Source organism: Centropristis striata, chromosome 10 (genome assembly GCF_030273125.1).
Source record: "Centropristis striata isolate RG_2023a ecotype Rhode Island chromosome 10, C.striata_1.0, whole genome shotgun sequence".
NCBI classification, from domain to species: domain Eukaryota; kingdom Metazoa; phylum Chordata; class Actinopteri; order Perciformes; family Serranidae; genus Centropristis; species Centropristis striata.
In genome coordinates this window covers 20,425,186-20,440,701 of record NC_081526.1, presented here as the reverse complement: position 1 = coordinate 20,440,701, position 15,516 = coordinate 20,425,186, and the positions used below count along the sequence as shown (strand labels likewise).

At 37.2% G+C, this 15,516-nt stretch overlaps 1 protein-coding gene across 1 annotated transcript; it reads left to right on the top strand.

The window, feature by feature from the left end:
- Positions 1-514: 514 nt before the first annotated feature.
- LOC131979206 (CD209 antigen-like protein C) lies at positions 515-7,387 on the top strand. Its single transcript, XM_059343144.1, has 7 exons — positions 515-675; positions 4,365-4,627; positions 4,770-4,880; positions 5,614-5,775; positions 5,867-6,009; positions 6,614-6,717; positions 7,168-7,387. Exons 2-7 carry the CDS (start codon positions 4,555-4,557, stop codon positions 7,310-7,312), a joined length of 738 nt encoding a protein of 245 aa, XP_059199127.1. The 5' UTR covers positions 515-675; positions 4,365-4,554; the 3' UTR covers positions 7,313-7,387.
- The last annotated feature ends 8,129 nt before the right edge of the window (positions 7,388-15,516 follow it).

Sequence of the window (15,516 nt, the reverse complement as noted above, 5' to 3'; positions counted from 1 at the left end):
AATTTTTTTCAGGACAACACTATAGTCTCAATCACGAGTAAAAAAATCTTTAAGACAATTTGATGTTATTAGTGTAAATAATGGCCTCATTTAGAAGAAAATAGAAGATAAAGAATCATATGATTTGGGGCGTGGCTACCTTTGATTGACAGGTCACTAACAAGGCGACGGCTCTTGGCGAGCCGTCATCAGGAGACAAGGAAAGCAATGCGTATCCACAACACTGTGTGAATAAAGTTTAAAAAAAGAAAATAACAATGTTTACCCGTTTGGTCTCATAACTTTGACCCTTTCACACTATATATTTCACTTAATGACAGTTTATTTGATCATTTTGTTCATGACAAATGTCTTATTATTCAGTGTTTGGTTGGACTAACAGACACTCCAAGGAGTTGCTGTACAGTTTTCTTAAGTAACATACATTTAGTTTTTGTTTTTTGCTTGTCAAAACTAACATCCCAGTTAATGCTCCAGTTAATGCTAACATGAATTAGCAGTGACTTCCCTCAATCAGTGTAGAGAGGCGTTTAGTCAGTGTCGTCAGATCCCTCTCACTCCTCTACAGTCCAAATATGGTCTGCTCCCCGTATCAGAAACAAGATGGCGACAGGAGTGTAACGCTGAACTCGATGCTTCCAACCGGCAGTCCACAAACCAGTAGGTGATATCACGGTGAGTACGTCCATTATTTATATGGTATATGGCCAAAAAACTTTGAAGCTTAATTAGGCTGTTTTGAAGGTTTTCTGACGCACAATACAAAGGGAAGTAAAAGTTCAGCAAAATGCAGCATAAACAAAATGTTTTACCTTATTAGTTAACTAAAAATGTCTGTAAAATAGTAATAATCTTTTTTGCCTTTTGAAGCTGTTTTTTTAACAGCTTGGTGAAAATCCTGTGAAAATAAACCCTTTCTAGAAGTGTTGGTAATTGTTACGACCTTAGTTAGAGGTCTAGGGGTCACAGGCAGTAACATATTTGGTAAACATAAAACGATGCAGAAAAATGGCTGCATGGACTCAAAGTTGAACAATTATAATATTTATTAACAGGCAAATGGAATAAACGGAGATAAACCAACTAAGTAGCACAGAAAAAGGAAGCAACTAAATCTTCAGGGTCTCCAAGGCCAAAATAAGAAACAAAAGTCAATCACTATCTGGAAAATAAGATTCAGCTAAACCTACCAAACAAAACAGACAATGCTAAGCTCCCTAAATAAGCAAAAACAGGAGAAAACAGGTTAACAGAAATGGCAGAGAACCCCTACCAGGCTTCCAGACACTAACAAGTTGACTCTATACTATACTGACTATATGTAGCTGTGAGACAAAACACAGAGCAGCTACAACACAAACTGTATGCAGTCAACCAGAGCAGATCAGTGGCAAGAGAGAGAGGGTGATCAGTGGATCTGGAGGTAGATAACAGCTCTCCTGACGAGCAGATCACACTCAGGTGTGAGTGAACAGGTATGCAGAGAGGGGCGTGGCAGGACCTGAAACACACAGATGCTGCATCCCAAAGCCCTTAAGTTTCGCCTCCTCTATCCTCTATCCTCGCTTGAACCGGAAGTTCTTTCGCGGGCGCCATCTTTAAGACCGTCCCAAAGCTCTTATTTGTAATCGGAGGATAGAGGATAGAGGATAGAGGAGGCATATCGGAGGAGGCACAAGCGAGGATACACGAGAGAATCCTATGCGGAAGTCTTTTAGCGGTGGCCCCGCCCCCTGACTCGTTGAATGGACGCAGCAGCTGATCGGACTGATCTTATACATCAACATCGCTGTAGTTTGATACCGGAGTGAAGACAGATCAAAGATTAAACTAAAGTGTGTCACCACAAGTTTTATATTTTATTTATATGATTCACCATGTAATTAAAATCTGTTTTATTGTGACTCTGAACAACAAAAACACCACAAACATATTTCTAATTTATAATAAATTAAGAGAAAGATCGCTCTAGAAGTTACTTTCCTTTTTCCTTTTTTTCCTTTTCGTGATCTGTTTTTTCCACCGTACAGATTTATTATGGATATAATATATATATATATATATATATATATATATATATATATATATATATATATATATATTAAAGTTAAAAAACAAACAAACAGTAGAGAGTATGAGAGTCTGTCAGCAAGAAACACTTTTACATTGTTTGTCATTTTCATCCGTCCCACGCGAGGCTGATCATTACTGAGTGACATAATTTACATTTTACCTTAATCATCTAACCTAATAAAATATTGGCCGGTGTTCAGCGGACACAATCATGTTCTGGTATATTAAATAATTAATTTATCACCAGGATCGTCTACTACGACGGCGTATTAGGGCAATATATGAAAAAATAAATAAATAAATAAATAGGAACCCAGGGGAGAGGGACCCAGCCACCATGGCATGATTAAAAACAGATAACATGAGGTGATGTTATGACATCACCACGTTTCATTCCTTTCTACCTGCGGGATGTCTCTTCTTCTCCATCACTCGCTCTGTTTAAGATGTTTTATTAGAGTGATCCGACTGACGCTCCCCTCCTCCTCGCGTTCACACGGAGCGCTCTCTTTCAGACCTCCTCTGCTTCTTGTTGTCAGTTACAGTGTAACGTTCGTCTAAACTTATTTCACAGCAGCAGGTTTATTGTTCCCAGCCTTCATTCCTCACGGGCATTCTCATGTGATGCGTCTTTACGCGTGCCATGAAGCGTGTGCCTTTTGAAGTGTGTGTGTGTGTGTGTGTGTGTGTTTGTCTGTGTGTGTATGTGTGTGGTACCGGACGGACCCAGTGAGGCATGGACCAGTATTATCCCCCTCCCCTGGGTCGGTTTTTTTTTTTCATACTTGGCCCTAATAGTCGTCCTAATATATACAGAAGCAAATAATAATAAATAAATAATATGAAGGCATTCCCGTGCCCCTGAGCTGGACACAGTTCACAGTATAAATACACAATGGAGGTTGTTATTCATGTGCAGGTGTTTGTTAAACAGAGAAAACACTTATTATTATTATTATTATTATTATTAGTGCATGTCTCCAGCTGTTAAAGCGACTGACAGCTGATCCAGCTGTGATCTGCTGCCGCCGTCATTAGAAACGGACGTCGCTTCACGTGACGCTCCGGAGGGAAGGACGTCCCATTTGTCTTAAATCGTTTCTCCTCTCCTCGCTTCCCTCACTTGCGTCTCTCCATGCATCCCCGGTGGGCGGGACTAAGAGAGAGGAGAACACACCTGTCCTCCAGAAAAAGGCTTAGAGACAGTCCACAGCCGTAACACCCCCTCCCATAAGAATGAACATTTAAAAGAAAATGTTCTTACTGCACCACAGAAGTTACACACCATTAATCATGTCACTAAATGACTCAAACTCGAGACAGAGCATCAGCAATGACATTATCAACCCCTTTCTTATGTCTTATGTCAAGGTGAAACTCTTGGAATAAAGTCATAATGGGACTGTACATAGGTGCTCTTGTTAAGCAGTGTAGCCATGCCTCATAGATGGGGGTCCCGCCTACATGGTCCGATGTACTGGGACTGCTGTGGTCCTGAGGAGAGGTCCTGGGTTCTTGTGAAGCATAAACTGGACCATTGTCTCATCCAAGAGTTCCAACAGCGCTATCTGGATCAACCATCCAAGTCGGGTCAGGTCCATAGAGCATGGACAACACCCTCCCAGCCACTGCTTCCTCTCGTATCCCCCAAGGTCTCGGACGTGGGAGACGACCCCGAGGGACCCTCCTCCTCTTTGGGTCCAGTCTTTTACTTGCTCCAGTTGCATTTTGGTCACTGTTGTTGTCACTCTGTTGGCTCCTGCTGCCTTTAAAGTTAGCTAACAGAATTTGTGCCGTGGTCTATGGGGTTAACTTGTCGCTCAAGGCTAGCTGTGTGTTAACTAATCAAAGTCAAAAGACAGGCTTTGTTTGGCTACTGTGCCAAGCAGGCCACATGCAAAAGAATCATGAGAGCGGTTCAGGTCCAGAGAGGCCAGGGTAGGCTGTGTGGCCACAGGCCCTCTTCTCTGGAGCCCCCAGAGAGGATGAGTGAAGAAAGAGAAACCTACCAAGAATAAAGAGACTGAAGCAGGGAGATTCTGGGTTTTTTATAATCTGTGAGACTCCCTGTTGTGCCGTAGATCATTCTAACCAATGATGTCCTCACACATAAATGTGTTTTTTATTTTGAACCCTCTGAACCCCACCAACCTGCCATAGATGAACTGAAGGATTTTAGGGGCCTCTTGGTTCATAAACCAAAAACATTTCTGAGAAGTAGATACATGGTCATTTAGTTCCTTATAAACTGTTAAAAGAATTAATTGAAACTGTGTGTTCTTCTTTTGCAGTGTGACAGTAGCTGCTGTTTATGAAAGTGCGTCACTCTTCCTGTCTGTGTCGCTAAACAACTTTTCTCACCTCTGAAACGCGTGACTTCCTCACAATGTGAAGTGATGAGAAAAGGGAACCAACAAATATATAAGTCCAGTCTGTACTGCAGAGCTAAATCTTTAGGAAATAGTAAACACGTATTGAGTGATGGAGGACGAAATCTATGCAAATGGTGATTATATCAAGTCTGTTAAGCCAACACCTTTGAAGAATCAGACGGGTGAGAATGTTCAGTCTGTCAGTATATTATTATTATTTTTATTTTTATTATTATTATTATTATTATTATTATTATTATTATTATTATTATTATTATTATTATTATTATTGATTGCTGTTGTATCACTAACTGTACTCAATAGTCTTCTCAGGTCCCAGGAGCTCTGAGAGAAGATTTCATGGAGCTGTAGTTCTCTGTCTGGGGCTGCTGAGTGTTTTCCTGCTGGCTGGGCTCATTGGCCTCTCTGTCTACTGTGAGTCTAAATCACATACACAAGTTAAAAACAGACTTCAAATCTGAAAAATGTACATGTTTTCCTGCGATGTGTGTGCCCCAAACCTTTTTTCACATTCTGTTTCTGTCTGTCTGCTCCTTAACATTTTTCAAATGAGAAGAAAGAAAGCAAAGCTAGATCACTGCCATCATTTTTATTTTGGTGCTGTATCCAAATTGAATTTTATCCATAGATTTTCAGTGTGTATATATGTGTCACAGCTACAGAAAGGATAACAGAGCAGAGCAGAAAAAACAAAAATAAACCAGAGAAAGGAAAATAACAGAAAAATTGTCCCTTGTGACCTATCAGCTCTCACCCACCCAACCCATATAAACAGAAAAGAAAACAATTCTCCTGAATTGGAAAAAAAAACTTAACACCACAGATAACATATTAATTAAAAAAATAAAAAATAATGAGCCTCCACCAATTACCGAATGGTAAACTTTGTAGAAACATGGACCCCACTCATTAATGTTTTAACACAATAAAGATGCTCACCTACCATCTCATCAACTGAAGTCAATATTTGTATGTAACCCAGGACACTTGCGCGCACACACACACACACACACACACACACTGACACTCAAACTTCTATTTTGACACATACACATGTACACAGACACCTTCATTCTTGATCGGTATTATTGCTTGTATTATTTTTACTTAATTTTAGTTTCTGAGGATTGTCTCTTGATTATTTCAGATCACGTCTCAGCTGCAGATCTCTCCGCTATCAAAACCAACCTGACTGAGCGTCTCCAGGCGAGTGAGGACAAGCTGTCCTCTGTGTCCTCAGAGAGAGACCTGCTGAATGCCACACTCACTAATAAGACTAAAGAGCTGGAGTGTCAAACTAACAAACAAGGTGACTTAAATGAGCATCATCATCTCAATCCTTAGTTTTAATTGAGTTCTTGTCCTGTTGATGTTTTATGTCTCTTGTTTGTATCTTACAGAAAAAACCTGTCCTGCAGGATGGACAATGTTCAGTTTTGCCTGTTATCTTCTTTCTGATGGAGCTGATTCCTGGGACAAAGGTAGAGACGACTGCATGAACAGAGGAGCAGATCTGGTGATAATCGACAGCGTTAAGGAACAGGTACAGCGTGTGTGTGTGTGTGTGTGTGTGTGTGTGTGTGTGTTTTTCTTTTACTACCTAGGACGAGGACCATAGTTTTAACCAACAGAGAGAAGACTTTTGGGAAATTAGGACATCAGGACACTGATTTAAGGACCTGTTTGAGGGTTAAGAATTGGTTTTAAGATGTGGGCTGGTGGGTGTGTGATTGTGTGCATGTGTCTTTCCAATCTATGATCCGTTCAAGGACAGAATGTTGAAATTCCGATGATTATGCCTGTTTGTACCGTTTCTTTCTGCATAAACGGTGAATATTATTGACTTGATCTTGAACTTAATTAAAATTTCACAGTGAACAGCGTTTGGCAAAACACACTATGTATATTGATCGTACACAGAATTTTTTGAAACTCTTTCGTTTCTTCTTGGTAATTTTTAATTATAATAATAATAATAATTTTATAATAATAATAATAATAATAAAAGGTTTAAAAGGGGTTTAAATTAATAATAGATTTTATGTTATTTTCTTCCTCATAGATGTGTTGGGGAAATTGTTTGTCAACCTGCACATATATTGTGGATAAACCTAAAATGTAAGGTGGGTTTTCTTTATTTTGAGCAGAAGTTTCTTGTTGAGTTCACCAAGGAACATACTTGGATTGGTTTGAATGACAAAGTTAAAGAGGGGACCTGGAAATGGATCGATGGAACGCCTCTGACTCTGAGGTAAGGCCTTGCTTTGGTTGAAAAAATAAATATGTGAATATAATGTTTATATGTTGCAGCTATAGTGCAATCTTGAAATGCCCCTATAGATGATCATTTTAAAAAAAAAAAGACTTGACTTAAGGGGCTTCATCCAATGCCAAACATTTCTAAAGCTTTCAGAGACATAAAAATGTGCTTACTTTTAGATGATTTAATAATGTTTTACTGGGAAGTAATTATGCATTATTGGACAACAGTGTTATGGTCAGAGATTGACAGTATTCTCTTTTCTCATTTCTATGAAGTAGATACGTGGTCATTTAGTTCCTTATGAACTGTTAAAAGAATTCTTTGAAAAGGCGTGTTCTTCTTTTGCACAGTGTGACAGTAGCTGCTGTTTATAAAAGTGCGTCACTCTTTCTGTTATGGTCAGAGATTTACAGTATTCTCCTTTGACCAACATGTTAGTAACTGGAAGAAGGACCAGCCTGATAATGGTGGTGGACATGCATCGCTTGGTGAAGAGGACTGTGCACACATCATACCTGAGACTGGTTGGAATGACCAGCCGTGTGGAGTTTCTCTGTGGTGGATCTGTGAGAAAAAAGCTTAACATTGGTGTTTATCTGGAAATCCTAAATGTAATCATGCTTTGATTATGAAAGGTCTTTGAATAAACTGCCACCACAGAGTCAATGTTTATACACTTCATTTCAGCTTGGGTGTGAGTGTGTGTGTATGTTTTCTTGCACGACCTAAATAGTAAGGACGGTAGCTTTTAACCTACAGAGTGAGGGCACTTTTGGGTAGTGTGAACATTTCACTTCTTCTTTAGGTCTACTTGAGGGTAAAGACTAAAGTGTGTGTGTGTGTGTGTGTGTGCGTGCTTTTACTACTTACACAACAAGGACTGTAGTTTTTAACCAACAGAGTGAGGTCCTTTTTCTGAGAGTGACATTTTTTTAGTTGTTGCCACTTCTAGCCATGATTGTGCTGATTCTACAGAGCTGCAGGACTTATAGATTTAATATATATTGTAGTGAAATACAAGGCCACAGTGAGTGAAATGTAAAAAGAGCAAAAAACACTTTTAAAAAAGGGTTGAGACAGCTCTGTTTTTGTTAGTGCAGTAGTTTCCATACTTTTTCCCGTCACGCCCAGGCTGAAAAATGTTGAGCATGAATCAAGAAACAAATAGACAGATAATGAGACACTTTTATTTAAAAAAAGAGGAGACTGGATCACACATGTTATGCAAAGTGCCCCCTACATCTCGTCATTGTGCCCCGATCAGCTGATCCCTCTTTCAAAGGGAAGAGGTTGAACAAAACAAGAAAAAGCTTTGTTAGTAATGATGTGGGGACGGGGCAACATTCAGTGTTTTCTACACTGAATCATTAATATCAATAGACAAGTTTGTTTACCCTTACATTGAAATCATTTACCTGCACAACTCCTTTAGTCTCAGTTCTTTATTTAAAAAAAGGCTCTGATTATTATTGCTAATTTTTCATAGTAAGCTCTTAACTTCTGTTTCTTCTTTTCTCTTCTCTTCTCTTCTCTCCTCACTAAAATTATTTTATTTCCCATGTTTTAAAGCCCTCTCCTCTGACATGAATTAAAATAACTTTTAATTAATTTTGTGGGTCTAAAAGTAAATACATCTAAATTAACTGAGTCACTTCAGCCTTGTGCCTCAAACTTAAAAAGGGTTTAACTGTACAAAAGTATCCACCAAAGTTTCCAAATCGTATCACAGAAGACCAAGGAAGTGACCTCGCTAGCATCAATAGGCATGAAATCACTTTTGTTCTACATTCGCATTGAAAAGGGCCTGTTGGTGATTTCCACCTCAGCTGACTGGTTTGTCTTTGTCAACTGAATGTCAGCATGACAATACAGATTCAGGAGGAGGAGAGAAAAAACACCCGTTTATATGAGAGAAAATGACCTGAGAGAGCATTTTAGATTGACAATCTGCTGTTTTTAACTCATGCCCTGTCTCATGTGAGGCAGTTGTTTTTGCTTGTATAGAAGTTACAAATAAAATAAATAAAACAATCATAAGTAATGACACAGGGTGTGGTTATTTGAAACAGTTTCTTTATTGAATTGACAGGAAAAAGTAAATATCACAGTGTATAACAAGTAAAATTATGTCATAAATTATTTTGCAACCATTTCTGATGTCATCAGACAATTGAATGGGCACCTTTTTAATGGTTTATCCCATTATAACTGTGTTATACTACAAATAAAATGCAAATAGTTCAATATGCATATCATTTGGAGACCCAGTAATCTTTTCCAATATTCATGGCACCTGTAGTCACTTGGAATAGTGTTAAATTCCATTTTATTCCAATTTTGAAAACATAATTTATCAGACAAATTCAACTGGTGTTTTTACTTTTTTATGATTTATGTCATTATACATGTGTTAAAATGCACAATAGACATGTTGAATTGTTCCCACTTCTAGCCATGATTGTGCTGATTCCATAGAGCTGCAGGATTTATAGATTTTACATTTATTTTATATATTGCAGTGAAATACAAGGCCACAGTAAGTAAAATGTAGATTTATATACAATGCTTAACAAATGTATTAAGCCACTAGTCATAAAAACGAGCAACCATACAGTAAATATTTTCAAAATCTTTCAAAAGCTTGTTTAAAACTAAAATGTTTTTATTTATTTGGCAAATAACAAACCAAATTCACCTTTTTATACCCAGATTTTCATTCAACCACTAAAACTAAGTTTTCTATTCCGGAATGCAAGTGAATAATTTGACATCTTAATCAAGAAATACTAATGTGCTTTACTATTTTTACAGTTTTTTGGGGGAAAACAGTAAATTTGAAAAAAAAAATCATGGATAACAATAATAATTATATTTTAGCATTAAAAATATTATTTGGGTTATAGAGCTTCTACATACTGGTGTATTAACATTACCGAAATTACAGAAACATAAAAAACGATTTTGGTAGTTACTAATGCTGTTAATTTAGGACAGCTGTGGCATAAACCGGTGAACTAATATATGTGTTAAGCACTTTATATTTTATATATTGCAGTGAAATACAAGGCCACCGTGAGTAAAATGTAACAAGAGCAAAAAAAAAAGGCCCTGAAACAGCTTGTTGGGGTTCAGAATTAACAAGACTCCCAATCACAAGACAGCACGCCGTCTAGTGTGAAAAAGGCATTATTTCACTCTAAATTGAGAGGTTCAAGTGCCAGTCCTGTGAATGTCAGCTGGGATAACTTCAGCCTCCACTTAAAGGATAAAAAGTCACAGATAATGAATGGATGACACACCACAAGACCAACAAATAAGACAATCAGCACATGACAGAGAAGTCCTCCCCTCGATCAAATCAATTTCAAGCATCTTTGCTGGTTCTCATGACAAAGCCTGGATAAATGCAAAGTCCTAGATCCAGATTCAGATCAGTACACAGTCTGCAGAGCGAGCAGCCACCACCACTCTCTCATCTACAGGAGGAATAAACCTACAACTTCATCGTCACCATGAGGACTCTGCTGCTGGCCTCGGCTCTGATTGGCGGACTATTGTGCTCTTTATCTGCCGAACCCATCCCGTACAATCCTTTCTGCCAAACCTTGTGGTAGGTGGTTCACAGTTTTGTGCCTTTGTATTTGAGTTTAGACAGGATTTTATGTTTTAACACAAAAGTGTCCAAACTATCTATTATCTCCTATAGGCTCTTTGCAGCACCTTGTGAACAAATCAGCTCCACACTAGTGGAACAGATCGAAGCCTTCAGCCTTATGAGTGGCTGTAAAGAATGTCAGTACAAGGTAAGAACCAAGAGCCCTCTGAACCCCAACAAGCGGTTTCAGGGCATATTATGCTCTTTTTACATTTTACTCACTGTGGCCTTGTATTTCACTGCAATATATACAATATTTATTAAATGTATAAGTCCTGCAGCTCTATAGAATCAGCACAATCATGGCTAGAAGTATGAACAACTCAAACATGTCTTTTGTGCAGAATAACAGTTATAATTACATAAATTATTTTTTAAAAACCTGAAAAAAGTTAAATTTCTCTTATGAATATATTTTTAAAAATTGGAATAAAATGGAATTTATATATTCAACACTTTTCCAAGCACCAACAAGTGTCATGAATATTGGGGTAAAATAGTGTGTCTCCACATAGTACATATGGAATTATTTCCATGTTTCCAGCCTCTCCTGTCCTCTCCTCTCAGCTCTGTGTAAACAGATTTTCATTTGTCAACGTGACCAGTTTTTAACAGAATTCATTTATTCCAGACAATTTATTTTTTGGGACTTTTTAAATGAGGCTTGATGGAAACTTATGTAACCTATGATTGGTTCAAGGACTGTCTGAAAGTTCAAATTATGACAACAATGCCTTGTTTTACAGTTTCTTTCTGCAATACACTGATTTTTTGGCAATTATTTTCAATCAATCACACTAATATGATAATTAATTTATTCACATTTATGTTGCCTTCTTGTTCCAGCTTGTGTCAGCCACCCCTCTCACCATCAAAGCCAACCACACGTCCCTCGACGACCTTCAGACACAGACTTTAACCATCAGGTTACGTACCACCAGTCAGCCTACTGGCTGCTGTGCAACTGTAAGTATAACTGAGGTTTGTTTTACATCAATGAACTTCAATATACAAGGAGAAAAAGAAGGGAAATACACATTGATAAACTCACAACAAGGCAGTAACAGAATACAGTTACTCATATTCTAGATAATTCAATGTACTTGAAATAGTTTTTGGACAATAATAGAGCTCATTGATTGATTTACAAATAATTGTACAATATTGGCATTAATTACTGCATATTCTCTATTATTGTAATCTTTATTATAACTGCAGGGTTTTTTTAGGGTGTGTGGGATTTCATCGGCTCACAATCTAGCAGCTCAAAATTTATTAATATTATTGCATATTTTGATAGGTAAGCTACTGGTGTAGCTAAAATAAAATAAATCAAGGTATGTCAGGAACCAAGGGAATTATTGGCATAAATGTTTGCTTTCAACACAGCAGCTCAGAACTGTTACTCATGTTTCAATCAGATCTAAAAGAGTTACTGGTCAGGATTGTTATAATTATTATTATTTCAGTATTTGTTATTGTATTATGTTAAGTTTTTGTACAATAAAACAAGGAATAGGACACATCAACATAGAAAAAATTAGCAAGTTGTGCAGGTGAGATTAAAAAAAAATCCTAAATAAAAAGTAAAAACAACAAAACAATTTACCTCAATAAAAAGTAATTACAACTTCAAAAAATAAATCTATATAAAATACAAAAATATTTTTTTATATATATAATAAATACAATTATATATGTATATAAAATTGTAATAATAAGAATGTTTAATTTAAGGTTTTATCGTTGTGTTCATTATTTTCAAAAATATATTACATTATTAATGAATTATTTGATGTATGTATGTATGTATGTATGTGTGTATGCACGTATGTGTATTTTATCATATATTGTATTATATTGTATCATATATTTTGAATTTAATTTTAATGTATTTATTTTTTCCCCCCCAGGCTCAGTCCACTTCTCTCACTGCCTCCAGTCGTCTCGATTATGGCCTCAACTACTGCAACCTCTACAACCTGGTGGCAGGTGAGTGACTTAACCTCAATTCACACAGAAAACATGCACACTGCTCTGTGTTTTATATTTAATAAAGACTGAGGAGTATTTGGTCTAATGTGCAACAGTCTCATTTTTTGGATGAACATTTGCATTCTTTAGCGAGTGGACTCATTGACATGCCGGGCTTCATGGAAATGACTAACGAATGGGGTTGCCTTGGCTACGGACTCGCCACCTGTAAATCCTAACAAGGTCAAGTAATGAGATTAATTCTAGAAATCTGAAGAAAGTCACCAGTATTTTCTAGTTATTTAACCCTCTGAACCCCAAAAAAATGTCTTTAAAAGATCAATAGAAATACATAGCAGGCTGTTTACACAGAGCAGAGAGGAGTGGACAGGAGAGTAAAAATGCAAATAATTGAATATGTATAACATGTGGAGAATTTTTTTCCTCCTCAGCATTCATGACACTTGTGGGCACTCAGAAAAGTGTTTTTTTATTCAGAACTGAGCCTTTGGCAGGTGTGAAAAAATGGCTAAAAAAATGTATGCTAGTTTGAAGGCCACCAAATATTGATTTGATATAGACTTTTCTTCTGTTCGCTCACTTTGCATTTTGTTAACTGATAAAAATAAACTATTAATATTTCTATTTTACAGCATTTTTTTCACACTTGCCTAAAACTTTTACAGTATAAATTCCATTTATACATAAAAAACATGAAAAACAATTTATCAGCTAAATTTAACTTGCTTTTTTCTTATTTTTAAATGATATCATCATAACTGTTGTAACCTCGACTTTACTTAAACATAGAACTTTTTCTATATATTTTATATATTGCAGCGAAAAACAAGGACACAGTGAGTAAAAAGAGCAAAAATAACGCCCTGAAACGACTTGTTGGGGATCAGAGGGTTAATTCTTTATCATGACTGAACTGAACTCAAACCACTGCTGTGTGAGATGTAATTGCTCCTGTTTTTAAATCTCCTTGAATCTCCTCCAGATCTCAGAGGACTGCAGGACGTAACGCTGTAGGCTGTTACCCAATCAATGCTGAACTGTAAGAGGAACGATCTTGTGCTGTTGTGGCCTGTGGACTAGCGTCCTTTTTTATGTCTTTTGTATTCAATTAAAGCCTCATCAAGTTCCACAATAAAGACCATTTATATTATTTTGTTTCTTCGGCTGCATGATGCTTAATGTCAGTTTTATTAGCTGCTTTTATATGGAGCTAAAAAGTGACAGTTAACTGAAATATTTTTTTTTTAAATTGGCATTGAAACAAAAAGTTTTGGCACTGAAACATGTTTAACTGAAAAATAAAACACAAACATTGACAACTCATGACACTGACATCTCACAATCATGTTATGTTATTTCATTTTTTATATTTTTATGCATTATGATTGGTTTTTCAATTTCAATCTTTACATTTTTTCTTGATGTCTGTCTTTTTTCAATGACAGTGCTTTTACGATGACAAATTATAAATAAATGTAAAATCTATAAATCCTGCAGCTCTAGAGGAATCAGCACAATCAAGGCCGTTTTTTCTCCCCTGAAAAAAGCCTGGTTGCTGATTGGATAGAACCCTAAGCGGGATGTGACGTAGTACTCGACGCCACAACAACACATACCATTTTTTAAAATCTCTCCCCTTCATTCTTCTATCAAATTGCTCTTCGAGGATTCGTCTCCTCTCGTCCATAATCATCACCGCCATGTGCATGAACACAGCGACAAGAAACACAGCAAGCTCTGCTCCTTCCATCTCGGCGTCTCCTTCCTTATTGTTTACGTTTGGCATGTCTCCCGTGTTAAATTCGTCGCGTATGTGACATCACGGTTGAAACTGTTGCTAAGCAATTACGCAACGATTGAAAACCATACATCACCTCCGGAGTCTTGTCAGTCCCTCTGGGGCCTTTTATTGTAATGGAGACACGCCGAGTGAGCAGCCATTTGAGAGGGCGTGTACTGAGACTTTCCCAGCAGCCACTTTTTACCCTAATGGAAACACACATATAGAGACAGACAACCATTCACGCTGTCATTCACGCCTATGGGAAATTTAGAGTCACCAATTAAACCTGTGCATGTTTGTGCATGACTGTGGGAGGTAGCTGGAATTCCCGGTGAGAACCCACGCCGACACGGGGAGAACATGCAAACTCCACACAGAAGAGCTGCAGGCAACCCTCTTTCTGTGAGGCAAGAGTGCCACATGCTATATATATAGAGCAATTATTTGTACACAAACATTGACAATGCATGCACATGCAGATTGCATGTGGAAAAAAAAGACCGCAGATAAGAAGACTGTGATTGCAAAGATAACAAGTTGTCAAAAAAGACAACTGTCCTCTAATTATTAAAACAACTTTAAGAAAGTGGAGTAAAAAATACAATATTTCAGGAAAAACTGACATGGCAATTTTCAAAGCGCCCCTATGACCTCTGACCTTAAGATACATTCATAAAAATGTGTTCTCCTCTTTACAGACATGCCCACTTTATGCTTATAACATGCAGTTTGAGACAAAGCCACACAGTTATTTGTGCAAATAAAGAACTAAATAAATGTAGAGGAGCACAAGAGTAAAGTTGCAGAACATGGAAAGTACAGAACAGAGGCAAATATTGTACTCTTTACTCTTTAGCCGACAGCTTTCAGATTTCGCCGTGTTTCACCTGATAAGAGGGCATGTACAACCTGATAATGTAATAAATTCCTGTTAATGTAATAACCCCGTTAATGTAATAAAAATCTGTACTTGACTCCAGTGAAAATGTAATAAAACCTGATAATGTAATAACTTCCCGATAATGTAATAAAGTGCATTTCCCAATAATGTAATCCACTTTTTACCAATATTGTAATAAAGTATTACATTAATGGGAGGTTATTACATTATCAGGTTAGCCTTCATTTCGCAAGTCCTGATAATGTAATAATTCCCCAATATTGTAATAATTTAACAGCAGACCACCCATTACTTGGTTTCAAGTGGTGATACTGTGTAGGCAACTCTAGCTCAAGAGCTCTAGCGCCACCAACAGGTAAAAGTTGAATGTTTATTAACTTTTGACCTGTTCATCCGTTTTTCTCAAAGGATGTATCACTGGAACCCTTGGGCCAATCCGAGCTCAATGCATCC

Bases quoted from the DNA above. Each gene is read 5' to 3' on its own strand.
- LOC131979206 (XM_059343144.1), top strand. From the start codon at position 4,555: ATGGAGGACGAAATCTATGCAAATGGTGATTATATCAAGTCTGTTAAG. The intron at 5,776-5,866 runs GTGACTTAAATG...TGTATCTTACAG, and splicing joins GTGTCAAACTAACAAACAAG to AAAAAACCTGTCCTGCAGGA. The intron at 6,718-7,167 runs GTAAGGCCTTGC...CCAACATGTTAG, and splicing joins GGAACGCCTCTGACTCTGAG to TAACTGGAAGAAGGACCAGC.